General features: G+C 45.7%; 1 protein-coding gene across 2 annotated transcripts in view; it reads right to left on the bottom strand.

Annotated features, from left to right (window-relative positions):
• TMOD4 (tropomodulin 4) overlaps positions 1 to 16,624 on the bottom strand; it is a 48,942-nt gene that overhangs the window by 16,959 nt on the left and 15,359 nt on the right. For both annotated transcript variants that reach the window (XM_088467605.1, XM_088467606.1), the window contains exons 5-6: positions 15,655 to 15,744; positions 8,548 to 8,678 (exon numbers count right to left, since the gene is read on the bottom strand). In XM_088467605.1, the coding sequence (XP_088323731.1) occupies positions 8,548 to 8,678; positions 15,655 to 15,744 (221 nt within the window). The remainder of the gene's footprint in view (positions 1 to 8,547; positions 8,679 to 15,654; positions 15,745 to 16,624) is intronic.

Below are 16,624 nucleotides of genomic sequence, written 5' to 3'. Positions count from 1 at the left end.
GTGCTTAGGGTCGTTGTCCTGCTGAAAGATGAACCGTCGCCCCAGTCTGAGGTCAAGAGCGCTCTGGAGCAGGTTTTCATCCAGGATGTCTCTGTACATTGCTGCATTCATCTTTCCCTCTATCCTGACTAGTCTCCCAGTTCCTGCCGCTGAAAAACATCCTCACAGCATGATGCTGCCACCAGCATGCTTCACTGTAGGGATGGTATTGGCCTAGTGATCGGTGCCTGTTTTCTCCAAACATAACGCCTGGCATTCACGCCAAAGAGTTCAATCTTTGTCTCATCAGACCAGAGAATTTTGTTTCGCATGGTCTGCCATGTGCCTTTTTTTTACTAAAGAGTGTCTTCCGTTTGGCCACTCTACCATACAGGCCTGATTGCTGCAGAGATTGTTGTCCTCCTGGAAGGTTCTCCTCTCTCCACAGAGGAATGCTACAGCTCTGACAGCGTGACCATCGGGTTCTTTGTCACCTCTCTGACTAGGGCCCTTCTCCCCCGATCGCTCAGTTTAGACGGCCAGCCAACTCTAGGAAGAGTTCTGGTGGTTCCGAACTTCTTCCATTTACGGATGATGGAGGCCACTATGCTCATTGGGACCTTCAAAGCAGAAGATATTTTTCTGTACCCTTCCCCAGATTTGTGCCTCGAGACAATCCTGTCTAGGAGGTCTACAGACAATTCCTTGGACTTCATGCTGAAAGGTGTATGCCTTTCAAAATCCTGTCCAGTCAACTGAATTTACAACAGGTGGACTCCAATTAAGCTGTAGGAACATCTCAAAGATCAGTGGAAACAGGATGCAACTGAGCTCAATTTTGAGCTTTGTGGCAAAGGCTGTGAATAGTTATGTATATGTGATTTCGGATCTAATTTTTTTTTTATTTTTTTTATAAAATTTGCAAACATCTCAAACTTTTTACACGTTGTCATTATGGGGTATTGTGTGTAGAATTTTGAGGACAAAAATTAATTTATTCCATTTTGGAATAAGGCTGTAACATAAAGTGTGGAAAAAGTGAAGCGCTGTGAATACTTTCCAGATGCACTGTATGTTTATAAAATTGTGGCTGTATGTGTGTGACTATGTAAAGTTTTTTTTAAATAATTTTGACTATTCATGTATGTGTATAATCGTGACCTATGTATGGCTGTGTGTTGTGCTTGGCTATGTATGTGTATTAGCATGTGATTTTGTGTGCGCGGCTGTATGTATGTGCGCAGCTATGTGTGACTGTATAGGCGTGATTTTATGTATGTGTCTGTACTTTTATAGAAGTGACTGTGTATTCGCATGTAATTTTACATGTGTGACTGACTATGTTTATATTTGAGTATGTATTTGTATTAGCGTGTGATTTTATGTATGTGTGGCTGTATGTATGTGACTATATGTTTATGTAAGTAACTGATTTATGCATGTGTGAGACTATTACATTTTATGTATGCATGGCTTTGTGTATTAACGTGTGATTTTGTGACTACGTATGTTATATAAGTGTGACTACTTGTGTGTGATTTTATATTAGCGTGTGACTATGTATAAGGCAGTATGTAATATGGATGGCTATGTATGTGTATGACTATTAGCGTGTGATTATATGTATGTGGCTGTGTTTATGTATGTGTGAATATGAATGTTATATAAGTGTGACTATTTGTGTGTATTGGCATGTGATTTTAAATGTGACTGTAGTAGCGTGTGATTTTATGTATGTGACTGTTTATATATGAATGTGTGTGACTACGTATGTGTATTAGCATGTGATTTTATTTGTATGTGTGACTATTTCTATAAGTGACTGTATTTATGTGTGACTGTGTATTAGTGTGTGATTTTGTGTGTGGATGTATTTTTGTATATGTTTGTATGTATCTGGCTGTGAGACTATTGGCGTGTGCTTTTGTGTATGTGTTTCGACTATGTATATAAGTGTGACTTAGCGTGTGATTATGTGCGGCTGTATGTATGCGTATATGTATAATATGCGTGGCTGTATATATGTTTGTGTAGTTGTAGGTTTGTATGCGGCTGTGTATGCATGTGACTATATATGTTTATATAAGTGACTATTTGTGTGTGACTATGGTATTATCGTGTGACTTTTGTAGGTTTGTATCAGTCTGTGTATTAGCGTGTGATTTGGTGTGGGTGTATGTATGCGTATATATGTATATTAGCCATGGCTGTATGTGTGCGGCTGTGTGTATGTATACATGTGTGGTATGTATGTGTAGCAGTATTTTTTAAGTGCCTGTATGTGTTATATAACATAGTCTAAGTGTGACTATATATGTTTGATTACATGCACTAGTGTGTGATTGTATGACTGTATGTTTGTGTGTGTCTATATGTTTATTTAAGTGACTGTGTGTGACTATGTGCTTGTGATTTCATGTATGTGTGACTGTTTATATAAGTGAGTGTATTTGTGTATAAGCGTATGTGCATGTATGTGACTATTTTTTGTAAGCGACTATGTGTATAAGCGTGTGATTGTGTGCGGCTGTATTTATGTGACTGTTTATATACTGTGCGGCTGTAGGTTTGTGTATATATGACTGTGACTGTGTATTTAGCGTGTGATTTTATGTATGTGCTGCTGTATGTATGGCTTTGAGTTTGTCTATAGATGTTTAGGTGTGACTTTATGGATGTGTGGTTGTATGTGTGGCTGTATGTGAGTGTGTAGCTGTGTGTATGGCTGTATGTTTGTATGTACAGGTTGAGTCTCCCATATTCAAATATTCCGAAATATGGAATATTCCTAAACAGATTTTTTTTTGCCATGACTGAGATAATGAAACCTTTGGATTTTTGATGCTTCAATGTACACAAACTTTGTCTAAGGCACAAATTATTAAACCTATTGTATAAAATTACCTGCAGACTGTGTGTATAAGGTGTATATAACATATATACACACAGAATGCATTTATTTGGGTCCAATTCCCAAGATATTTCATTATGGTATGCAATTATTCCAAAATACGGAATATTCAGTTATCCAAAATACCCCTGGTCCCAAGCATTTTGGATATGGGAGACTCAACCTGTATGACTGTATGTTTTTAAGTGCGACTTAATGTATGCGTGGCTGTGTGTTTGTATGTGCGCGGCTATGTATGTGTAACTGTATTAGCGTGTGATTTTATGTATGTGTGGCTGTAGGTTTGTATGTGTGTGAATATTTGTGTGTGTGTGTTTATGTAGGTGTATGCATGGCTGTATCTGTGTGACTGTTTATATCGCTCGCGCTCACATTGCTCATATCTCTCGCGCTCACATCGTTCACATCGCTCGTGCTCACATCGCTCATTGTTCATATCGCTCGCGCTCATATCGCTCACATTGTTCACATAGTTCATATCGCTCGCGCTCACATCGTTCATATCGCTCGCGTTCACATCGCTCGCGTTCACATCGCTCCTATCGCTCGCGTTCACATCGCTCGCGCTCACATCGCTTGCGCTCACATTGCTCACATCGTTCGTATCGCTCGCGCTCACATCGTTCGTATCGCTCGCGCTCACATCGTTCGTATCGCTCGCGCTCACATCGTTCGTATCGCTCGCGCTCACATCGTTCGTATCGCTCGCGCTCACATCGTTCACATCGCTCGCGCTCACATCGTTCACATCGCTCGCGCTCACATCGTTCACGCTCACATCGTTCACGCTCACATCGCTCGCGCTCACATCGCTCGCGCTCACATCGTTCACATCGCTCGCATCGCTCACGTTCACATCGTTCACATCGCTCGCGTTCACATCGCTCGTATCGCTCGCGCTAACATCGCTCATATCGTTCGTATCGCTCGCGCTCACATCGTTCGTATCGCTCGCGCTCACATCGCTCTTATCGCTCGCGCTCACATCGCTCACGTTCACATCGCTCATATTGCTATCGCTCTCGCTCACATCGTTCACATCGCTCGCGTTCACATCGCTCATATCGCTCGCGCTAACATCGCTCATATCGTTCGTATTGCTCGCGCTCACATCGTTCGTATCGCTCGCGCTCACATCGCTCTTATCGCTCGCGCTCACATCGCTCTTATCGCTCGCGCTCACATCGCTCTTATCGCTCGCGCTCACATCGCTCATATCGCTCGCGCTCACATTGCTCGCGTTCACATCGCTCATATCGCTCGCGCTAACATCGCTCATATCGTTCGTATCGCTCGCGCTCATATCGTTCGTATCGCTCGCGCTCACATCGTTCGTATCGCTCGCGCTCACATCGCTTGCATCGCTCATTATTCGTATCGCTCGCGCTCACATTGTTCACATCGCTCGCATCGCTCATATTGCTATCGCTCGCGCTCATATCGCTCGCATCGCTCGCGCTCACATCGCTCATATCGTTCGTATCGCTCGCGCTCACATCGTTCGTATCGCTCGCGCTCACATCGTTCACATCGCTCATATCGCTCGCATCGCTCATATTGCTATCGCTCGCATCGCTCGCGCTCGCATCGCTCGCGCTCGCATCGCTCATATCGCTCACATCGCTCGCGCTCACATCGCTCATATCGCTCGCGCTAACATCGCTCATATCGTTCGTATCGCTCGCGCTCACATCGTTCTTATCGCTCGCGCTCACATCGCTCACGTTCACATCGCTCATATTGCTATCGCTCTCGCTCACATCGTTCACATCGCTCGCGTTCACATCGCTCACATCGCTTGCATCGCTCATTATTCGTATCGCTCGCGCTCACATTGTTCACATCACTCATATCGCTCGCATCGCTCATATTGCTATCGCTCGCGCTCGCATCGCTCATATCGCTCACATCGCTCGCGCTCACATCGCTCATATCGCTCACATCGCTCGCGCTCACATCGCTCATTGTTCATATCGCTCGCGTTCACATCGCTCGTATCGCTCGCGCTCACATCGCTCACATCGTTCGTATCGCTCGCGCTCACATCGTTTGTATCGCTCGCATCGCTCATCGTTCGCGCTCACATCGTTCGCATCGCTCGCATTGTTCATATCGCTCGCGCTCACATCGCTCATATTGCTATCACTCTCGCTCACATCGCTCATATCGCTCGCGTTCACATCGCTCGCGTTCACATCGCTCGCGTTCACATCGCTCACATCGCTCACATCGCTCGTATCGCTCGCGCTCACATCGCTCATATCGCTCGCGCTCACATCGCTCATATCGCTCGCGCTCACATCGCTCATATCGCTCGCGCTCACATCGCTCATATCGTTCGCGCTCACATCGCTCGCGCTCACATTGTTCACATCGCTCATATCGCTCGCGCTCACATTGTTCATATCGCTCATATCGCTATCGCTCACATTGTTCATATCGCTCATATCGCTCGCGCTCACATCGCTCATGCTCACATCGCTCATTGTTCATATCGCTCGCGCTCACATCGCTCATTGTTCATATCGCTCGCGCTCACATTGTTCATATCGCTCGCATCGCTCGCGCTCACATCGCTCGCGCTCACATCGCTCATTGTTCATATCGCTCGCGCTCACATCGCTCACATCGCTCGCGCTCACATCGCTCGCGCTCACATCGCTCGCGCTCACATCGCTCGCGCTCACATCGCTCGCGCTCACATCGCTCGCGCTCACATCGTTCACATCGCTCGCGCTCACATCGTTCACATCGCTCGCGCTCACATCGTTCACATCGCTCGCGCTCACATCGCTCGCGCTCACATCGCTCATTGTTCGTATCGCTCGCGCTCACATCTCTCACATTGTTCACATCGCTCGCGCTCACATTGTTCACATCGCTCGCGCTCACATTGTTCACATCGTTCGCGCTCACATTGTTCACATCGTTCGCGCTCACATTGTTCACATCGCTCATATCGTTCGCGCTCACATTGTTCACATCGCTCATATCGTTCGCGCTCACATTGTTCACATCGCTCACATCGCTCGCGCTCACATCGCTCGCGCTCACATCGCTCGCGCTCACATCGCTCATATCGCTCGCGCTCGCGCTCACATCGTTCACATCGCTCGCGCTCACATCGTTCACATCGCTCGCGCTCACATCGCTCGCGCTCACATCGCTCATTGTTCGTATCGCTCGCGCTCACATCTCTCACATTGTTCACATCGCTCGCGCTCACATTGTTCATATCGCTCGCGCTCACATTGTTCACATCGCTCGCGCTCACATTGTTCACATCGTTCGCGCTCACATTGTTCACATCGCTCATATCGTTCGCGCTCACATTGTTCACATCGCTCATATCGTTCGCGCTCACATTGTTCACATCGCTCATATCGTTCGCGCTCACATTGTTCACATCGCTCATATCGTTCGCGCTCACATTGTTCACATCGCTCATATCGTTCGCGCTCACATTGTTCACATCGCTCATATCGTTCGCGCTCACATTGTTCACATCGCTCATATCGTTCGCGCTCACATTGTTCACATCGCTCATATCGTTCGCGCTCACATTGTTCACATCGCTCATATCGTTCGCGCTCACATTGTTCACATCGCTCATATCGTTCGCGCTCACATTGTTCACATCGCTCATATCGTTCGCGCTCACATCGCTCATTGTTCGTATCGCTCGCGCTCACATCGCTCACATTGTTCACATCGCTCGCGCTCACATCGCTCATTGTTCGTATCGCTCGCGCTCACATCTCTCACATTGTTCGTATCGCTCGCGCTCACATTGTTCATATCGCTCGCGCTCACATTGTTCACAGCGCTCGCGCTCACATTGTTCACATCGCTCATATCGCTCGCGCTCACATCGCTCATTGTTCGTATCGCTCGCGCTCACATCTCTCACATTGTTCGTATCGCTCGCGCTCACATTGTTCATATCGCTCGCGCTCACATTGTTCACAGCGCTCGCGCTCACATTGTTCACATCGCTCATATCGCTCGCGCTCACATTGTTCATATCGCTCGCGCTCACATTGCTCACATCGCTCATATCGCTCGCGCTCACATTGTTCACATCGTTCATATCGCTCGCGCTCACATTGTTCATATCGCTTGCGCTCACATTGCTTACATCGCTCATTGTTCGTATCGCTCGCATCGCTCACATTGCTCACATCGCTCATTGTTCATATCGCTCGCGCTCACATCGTTCACATCGCTCGCATCGTTCACATCGCTCGCGCTCACATTGCTCGCATCGCTCACATCGTTCGCGCTCACATCGCTCGCATCGCTCATATTGCTTTCGCTCGCGCTCACATCGCTCGCTGCTCACATCGCTCGCTGCTCACATCGCTCGCTGCTCACATCGCTCGCTGCTCACATCGCTCGCGCTCACATCGCTCGCGCTCACATCGCTCGCGCTCACATCGCTCGCGCTCACATCGCTCATTGCTCACATCGCTCGCTGCTCACATCGCTCGCGCTCACATTGCTCACATCGCTCATTGCTCACATCGCTCGCGCTCACATCGCTCGCGCTCACATCGCTCATATCGCTCGCGCTCACATTGTTCACATCGTTCATATCGCTCGCGCTCACATTGTTCATATCGCTCGCGCTCACATTGCTTACATCGCTCATTGTTCGTATCGCTCGCATCGCTCACATTGCTCACATCGCTCATTGTTCATATCGCTCGCGCTCACATCGTTCACATCGCTCGCGCTCACATTGCTCGCATCGCTCACATCGTTCGCGCTCACATCGCTCGCATCGCTCATATTGCTTTCGCTCGCGCTCACATCGCTCGCGCTCACATCGCTCGCGCTCACATCGCTCGCGCTCACATCGCTCGCGCTCACATCGCTCGCGCTCACATCGCTCGCGCTCACATCGCTCGCGCTCACTTCGCTCGCGCTCACTTCGCTCGCGCTCACTTCGCTCGCGCTCACTTCGCTCGTATCGCTCGCGCTCACATCGCTCGTATCGCTCGCGCTCACATCGCTCGCGCTCTCATCGCTCGCGCTCTCATCGCTCGTATCGCTCGTGCTCTCATCGCTCGCGCTCTCATCGCTCGTATCGCTCGTGCTCTCATCGCTCGCGCTCTCATCGCTCGTATCGCTCGTGCTCTCATCGCTCGCGCTCTCATCGCTCGTATCGCTCGTGCTCTCATCGCTCGCGCTCTCATCGCTCACATCGCTCGTGCTCTCATCGCTCGCGCTCTCATCGCTCGTATCGCTCGTGCTCTCATCGCTCGCGCTCTCATCGCTCACATCGCTCGTGCTCACATCGCTCGCGCTCACTCTCATATCTCTCGCACAATTAATGGAGGGACAGTTATGGGGTATAATTGTTGGAGGGAGTGGCGCCGTTCTGGGACATAATTAAGATTGTAGGAGGGGGCAGAGTCCAAATACCGCATTATAGCTTAGTGGCCCTCGGGCTTCATTTCATTTTGTTAATGTGGCTCACATTGTTTTAAAGGTTGAAGACCCCTGGTCTAAGGAATGTGCCCAGACCCTTGTATTATCCATGCCACAGAGACTTCAGGTTATTCTGGGGCAAAGCGTCACTACCCAGTACTAGGAAGAGGTACCTAATAATAAAGAGGCCACTGATGGTAGGTGTTCCCCTAACCCACATTCACCTTCATATTGTTCAGATTAACTTCATCCAGATCTCCTGCGTTGCTCTTGATTTTTTGCAGAGTTTCTTCCACATTGGTTGGATTTGGTGGCTCATCGGGGACCGGCTTGTATTTGTCTGGCTTTACTACACCTATAAGGAGATATACAGCGTCTCAGTACTGCAATGTCTATATAATATAGAATAATCTTGTATCATGTGAAATACAAAGATCTGTCTTAGTAATAATATATCATCAGAAATGCAGTAATCATATAGTACATGTGCATTAAAGGGTCCGTATGAGCAAGAGGACAGTGGGGTAACAACGATGGGGCGTGTGTCTCTCTTCAGAGTCAGAGCTGCCCATATAATCTTTTACATGGCCCACATCATCCCTGTCCAGGGCCAGATCCCCCCCAGCAGAACTTTGCTGTTGCTGGATCGGGAGAGGACATCTGCACCTTTTTTAAGAATAAGGCAAACGGCAGCGCTGGAACCCGGCTCCTGTCAGCGTCTTGCAAATGTTGCAATAATGGCGCTACGTTACCTGATAGAGGGGGCAGGGAAAGAGTGCAGGCAAAAGACGGCCTTTCTGTGGCAAGTAAGAATAACTTGGGGTGGCACAATGCGGGGCGTGGATGGGAGAACAATGACTAACGCACTCTGCAGACACATAATGCTAACCACAGATGGTGGCATGGTAATTACATAACATACTGAATGGGGTTCTGGGGGGTTGGAGGGAATGTCAACAAAAAGGGGGAAGACGTGTGGGGTACATTAAGGGAAATAGGGGTGATAAAGGCAGTAGCTCAGACAAAAACATTCTAATGCGGCAATATACAGAAAATACTGATGGCGGCAAAACATTATAAGAGGGGGGGGGGGCGACAGTATACAGAAAATGGGGGGAAGGGAGGGGGGGCGGCTACAACATTGAGAAAATCCAAACATGGAGACGATATAAAGATTTGGGGAGAGCAATACATATTTAGGGCTTATATTGGAAACCCTTGCTGCATAGAAGTACGTTTTGTTTTTTGTTTGTTTTTAACCTTCTCCCTCCCCACAGCCTAACCCACCCCATAGTACCTAATGCGGTCAGGATTCTGACTGCCGGCACTGTGTGTGTGTGTGCCCGGATGCTGACTACATACAAATATAACCTTTTAGGTAGCACCATAACAGGACTTTATTGCACCCTATGCAGACCCTGAGAGCATGACGTCACGACAAGGCCATTAGCGCTGGGAATTATAACACTGCCCAGAGCATCCGCAGAATCCTCCGGGGGCTGTACAGGCTGCAGTGGGCCTGTCTGTCTGGAGCCTCCAAATCTATTTAGATAGACTTACCTCTAATATTACTCGTACAATCATAATATACAGTATATTCTATTTAGGTGTGTGCGCTTATTATACTAACTATTGGGCTATTTTTAGAACCCCTTCTAGAACAGACTGCTACTGTCCAGGAGAACTTGCAATATAACGGTTGCCAAATCCCAGGTACACACTTGGCCAATGGACAGATTGGTGAGTATGCAGGTGTGCTTACACACTTTTATATACGAGGGAATCCATTCTGCTGCGGGTGCAATTAAATCCCTCCTGAAGGATTAAAATACTTTTAAACTTTATTAGATATGCTTTAAAATTATTCGGGCTTTGCAAATCACAATAATAATGCAATTTATTTCTCATTTTGATTCATAAACTTGCGCATCGTTACCAATATGCCAATGTTATTTGTTGCTCACTTGTATTCAATGCTTGCGCAGCGTTACAATATGCCCTGAGAAAGGACCTTTATGAAGCGAAATATAAAATATACAGATAATGTATAAAAATAGAGTGATAAGAAGACTAAAGTCTAAGAACAAGGCCGTGTGCTGTCTTTATTTGTGGATGTATAATATTATTTTACATTGTTATTTAGTTTGCATGAACAAAAACACAGTTTTTTCAAGTAATAGTGACTCCGTTCAAAAATTCTAGATGTTAATAACTCAGTCTGTTCCTAACGGAGAGCCGGAGTATATTTTGACTGCTTATTAATATAAATAATCTCTTATCTTTAGCTGTTATATATTAATATACATGGTATAACCAATACTATCAGTTGGTAAGAACGGATACATATGTTGCCAACATCCCACATTTAAAGGTAAAGCTAGTTGTTGTTTTTGGAAAAATGATCTATTCTATTTATTGCGCAGCTTAAAGCGGCTCTATATTCCCAGATCTAATTCCTGGATGTGTCACATTATTACCAATTACCTAATCATTCTACCTAGATTTCAGTCTTCATATGCTGTAGTGTAGTGTTGGCTAACCTTGACACTCCAGCTGTTGTGGAACTATATATCCCAGCATGCCCTGCCACAGTTTTAGCATGCCCTAATAGCAAAACTGTCGCAGCGCATGCTGGGTTATGTAGTTCCACAACAGCTGGAGTGTCAAGGTTAGCCAACACTGCTGTAGTACATATGATGGCAGTATTTTATAGATCAGGGCAAGGTGATTTGTAGTTGCATTGTATTACCTTTTGCATTGCCTTGTTATACATAAGATGGTAATTAATATATGCGCATTAATTAGACCCTCCATAATGTCAGTTTAATAAATTCAGTAGTACTTTATGCTTTGCTTATACTCCAGCTTGTATGAAGTAATGAGTCGTTGCAGCATAATCCATATACCTGAAGCAGAGGCACATACATGTAATATATCCGTATCACACATCCTCGTGCAGCGCGCCTCTGATGCCAGGCTCGGCATTACTAAGGTGCCACCGCCGGCACGGTTTCTCTGATATCCCCGTGGTCTCTTATGCAACAGGTCTTATTACTTTAGTCATATATAACGGATGGCATTTCCTCGCTCTTTACAACCACAACATAAATGTTATATATATATCTATCTATCACATCAATGGACAAGCACACGGCTGCCAGCCTTGATAAAGTGGAATTAAGAGAAATGTGATAAATGTATATAGGTTGTGTTGTATACATGCAACTGCAAATGGCCTTTCACTGATCTATAAAATACTGCCATCATATGTACTACAGCATATGAAGACTGAAATCTAGGTAGAATGATTAGGTAATTGGTAATAATGTGACACATCCAGGAATTAGATCTGGGAATATAGAGCCGCTTTAAGCTGCGCAATAAATAGATTCATTTTTCCAAAAATAACAACTAGCTTTACCTTCAAATGTGGGATGTTGGCAACATATGTATCCGTTCTTACCAACTGACGGTATAACCGATACCATGTATATTAATATACAGTATATTTTGACTACTTATTAATATAAACTCTTATCTTTAGCTACGGCTCTCCGTTAGGAACAGACTGAGTGAATAACATCTAGAATTGTTTAACAGAGTCACTATTACTTAGTTTGCATGAACACACACAGTAAAATAATATTATACATCCACAAGTAAAGACGGCACATGGCCTTGTTTTTAAACAGACTTTATTGTCTTCACACTTTTTTTTTTTTGTCTTCTCACTCTATATTTTATATTATGAAGCGAAATATAAAATATACAGATAAAGGTCCTATTTCAGGACATATTGTAACGATGTGCAAGTTTTTGAATGAAAATTAACAAATAGCATTATTATTATTGTGACTTTAAAAACTTTATTAGATATGCTTTAAAATTATTCGGCCTTTTCAAGTCTTTTAATCGTTTAGGAGGGATTGATTGCACCCACAACAAAATTGATTCCCTTTGTGTATATAAAAGCATACTATTTGGAATCTAATGAGTGGCACCTGTATAGCACCTATAGTTTAATGTAACATTGGAATATATAGGGATAGCTATAGGATTACCCCCCATTCATTTATTTTCAGTAACCTGGTGCGGGTTTCCTTACATTCTCCAGCGCTCGTCCGTGCACGGCCTACACCATATATATCTGAGCGGCATCTGTCACAGACCGGTCTATGTGTAATACAGTCAGCAGGAAGACTAATAAATAGCAACGGATGTTGTAGAAACGATGGACAATGTAATAAATAAATATTATACACACTTTGTGGTGGTTTATCCCTTTGTTTTTTATGTCAGATTTTGGAAAGGTTTTTTGTGGGTGAAGGATGATGGCAGGAAGTGGTGGTGGGTGAGGGGGTTCTTCAGTGGGTGAGGGGTATATTTTGGATTTGCTGAAGCATTTTGGCGGGATTAAACTCAAAATATAAAGCAGCAATATTTAAATATAGTGTTCACCCTAGGCTGTATCAGAAGGGTGCCACGCCCTGGCCAATTTTATAATGACAACATGCACACTGTCCTTATGGCAGCGTCCCATCTGTATCAGCCTGTCTTCAGCTTTCCCCACGCGTGGACTGCATTGTCCCTTAGGGGGAGTGACCTATGGTAATTAGGCCACACACTGCACCCAAGTGACACTAATTGGGGGTGTGCCCGTTCGGCATGCCTCCCATTTAACGTCAGGCTGGGGGCGAGCTCAACACGCCCTCAGTAGCTCTCACTGCACTGAATTGATGCACGCGGCATCCATTCCTCTTCTCCGGGGCCTGCAGCGGTGAGGGTACCCAACCTCCCGACCACCAGCGGGGCAGTGCCCGAAAAACGGGACTATCCCGCTGAAAATCGGGAGGGGTGCGCTCCCCTGTTCAATTGCCGGCCCTGGGTGAGGTATGGTACCAGGAAATAGTATTGGGTGAGCTATGGGGTCAGAGAGTGACTGTATAGTGGGTGAGGCATGATGCCAGGGAGTGGTGGACAGTTGGGGAATTTGCACTGGATGAGGTATAGGGGCCCCATTTTAACATTCTGCCTAGAGCCCCACAAAACCTAAGGCTTCCTGCGCGATCACCTCCCAATACATACATACCCTGGTGCAGACCTGGCCAAACCCTGGCTCTCCAGCTGTTGCTAGCTGATCGATGGAAAGGTATACTGAGAATTGTAGTTTCACAACAGCTGGAGAGCCACAGGTTGGCCAGGGCTGCCCTGGTCTCTAAGAGACCCAGTCTCTGTATAGAGGCATACTGACACACACACACGTACCCAGCCCTCTGCATAGAGACAGGGCTGGGTAACGTGTGCCAGTATATCTATAGTGGCATACTGGCGCACACTTACACCCCTCTCTGTATGGTGGCATACAGGCATCCGGTCTAAAGATCTACAGTAAAAAGGTAGACAATGTCTAGATGGACAACATATATTAGACAATAGGTCAACATGGTTAAAAGGTCAACATGAAAGTCTAAGGTAGACACAATAACGGTTGACATTTTTTTTTTTTTTTCTAGGATCAGGCACCTACCCTGATGCTTAGGGTGAAGATTAGGGTAAGAAAACAAAACCAAAAAAAAAAAATATATATATTTATTTATTTTTTCTACCTTTTTCATGTCGACCTTTTGACCCTGTTGACCATTTGGTGTCTGTCTAGACAATGTCTACCTTTTTTTTTTTACTGTGGATCTTTCAATCCACACCCCACACACGTACCCAGCCCTCTGTATAGAGCAGTGTTTCCCAACCTCGGTCCTCAAGGCACACTATACATACACACGCGGTCAGATTTTTCTTCAGATCTGAACGATAACAATTTTAAAAATCATTCAATCGTTCATATCTGAAGGAAAATCTGACATATATCGGTCAGATGAACGATGAGTGATCCCGATGGTCAGATAACTATATCTGATGTGTTTGCAGTCAGACTTGGACGATTCCATTCATTTTAATGCAGTCAGAAATCGTTCAAATCTTTGGGAAAAATCATTCATCTGACAGATCTAACAAATCTGACCGTGCGTATGCTCCATAACAGTCCAGGTTTTGAGGATAGCCATACTTGAGTACAGGTGTCTTAATTAGTACCTCAGTTATTTTGATTTAACCAAGACATCTGTGCTCAAGTATGGCTATCCTCAAAACCTGGACTATTAGTGTGCCTTGAGGACCGAGGTTGGGAAACACTGCTCTCTATACAGAGGGCTGTGTACGTGTACGTGTATGTGGGGGTGGATTGAAAGATCTACAGTAACATTTGGTGTCTATCTGGACCATGGGTCTTCAACTTTGGCCCTCCAGCTGCTGTGGAACTACACATCCCAGCATGCCTTGCCCCTGTTTTGATATAACAGCATGCTAAAACTGTGGCAGGGCATCCTGGGATCTGTAGTTCCATAGCAGCTGGAGGGCCAAGGTTGAAGACCACTAATCTAGACATCGTCTACCTCAGTGTTGGCTAACCTTGACCCGCCAGCTGTTGTGGAACTATATATCCCTGCATGCCCTGTCACAGTTTTAGCATGGCCTAATAGCAAAACTGTAGCAGTGCATGCTGGGTTATGTAGTTCCACAACAGCTGGAGTGTCAAGGTTAGCCAACACTGTCTACCTTAATGTCTAGATCAGTAGTCTTCAACCTTGGCCCTCCAGATGCTATGGAACTACAGATCCCAGGCCACAGTTTTAGCATGCTGTTATATCAAAACGGTGGCAAGGCATGCTGGGATGTGTAGTTCCATAGCATCTGGAGGGCCACCAAATGTTACTGTAGATCTTTCAATCCACACCCCACATACATGTACCAGCCCTCTGTATAGAGACATACTGGTACACACAAGTAGCTCCTAATACTGCCGCTTGGACAAGAGGTGGAGGCACCGACCTATCCAGCAGAGAGTGAATTCTGCGATGGCTGCTCCGGGCATTTGAATTGATGGGTCACCTGGTGACAGGGCCAAAGCTGATGCCGCTTTTCTATAGTATGGTACTTACATTTTAATTTTAAATCTTTAGTTTGAGTTTTTCACATAGACTTTCAAACAAAGAGCAGTTCCAAGCATCTAGAAAATCCAATACAGCTGCTGGGTGACTGGAAAATGTGACGTGTGTGGGGTCCTGAGGACAGGGTTTGAGAACTTCTGGTATAGCGTATAAGTGCCCATATAAGCGTTCTTACAACCTGGCTGACCTGTGTAAGTGGCACCATTTTTTATTTATTTTAATGTGCTCTGGGCTCCATCAGCCCCAATCACTCCTCTGTAAGAGGCTCTTCAGAATAACACATGACATGAATGTGTATTACTAATCAGAGACTCGCTCCGTACTTACTGTTGATTCCTTCCTTGTTGCTGATAATTCCAGAAGTAATGGCGTCATAATACTGTTTATTACTCATCAGCGTGTACATCCCCAAGATGGCTGAAATAGAAGAATACATGACGCCATAACCATCACATACAGCGTGTTGTGGGAGTAGCGTTTGGTGGTCACAGTATCTCACACCTGCAGCACATCATCACTGCACTCTCACATGCTCCCTGACGATTAATAGACCATGTCCTGGTCATGGAATAATGGATGTAGTTTGGGCCCTTATTCTTCTGCATGTGTTGTAGAACAGCCGCCAACTAACAACTTGGTTTTGGTTGTAAGGATCAATTACAGAATAACAGCGTCTGTAATGTGGCCTAGGGGGATATTTCCTAAGAGGCAAAGCCAGTTATTGCTAAAGGTTCTGCCTGAGTAATTACAACGCCAATACTAGTGATCACTGTAAGGGGGGTACACAGAATGTCCAGCAAACGTGCCCATGGACAGGATGATTTCCCTCTGCCCCCGGTCCATCGCAGATTGCTGGAACACACTAGACTATTTAATGGAAGACTGAATAATAGGTCGTTCCATCCTTCATTAATATGCACAGCGCCGCATACGATATTGTTTGTTTGACCGTGCTGCACGACATCCACGGTAGTGCGCAATAGTGCATACACTTGACGATATGCACAATTAGTCCTTCCCATACGGCAAATTGTGCAGATATCGTTTTAATGTGTACCCACCCTAAGTGACTGGCATAGTCTGTCAGTCACCAATCTTTAGACCAATGTTTCACCCACAGAAAGCGTTACTAGGTTATATTGATTCTTTGGAGTGGGGATCACCAACACTGGACTCTGCAGTAAAAGGATAAATATACCTCGCTGCCTCCTCGTCCTGTACACACAGGGTAAGACGATACCTCCCATCAGCCTCACACTCGCCGACACTAAACATAGAAGCTGAACAGATTCCAACG

This window comes from Taudactylus pleione, unplaced genomic scaffold (genome assembly GCF_031769625.1).
Source record: "Taudactylus pleione unplaced genomic scaffold, aTauple2 ptg000073l, whole genome shotgun sequence".
Classification (NCBI taxonomy): domain Eukaryota; kingdom Metazoa; phylum Chordata; class Amphibia; order Anura; family Myobatrachidae; genus Taudactylus; species Taudactylus pleione.
The sequence above is the reverse complement of the archived record's forward strand: the minus strand, read 5'-3'. Positions and strand labels throughout refer to the sequence as shown.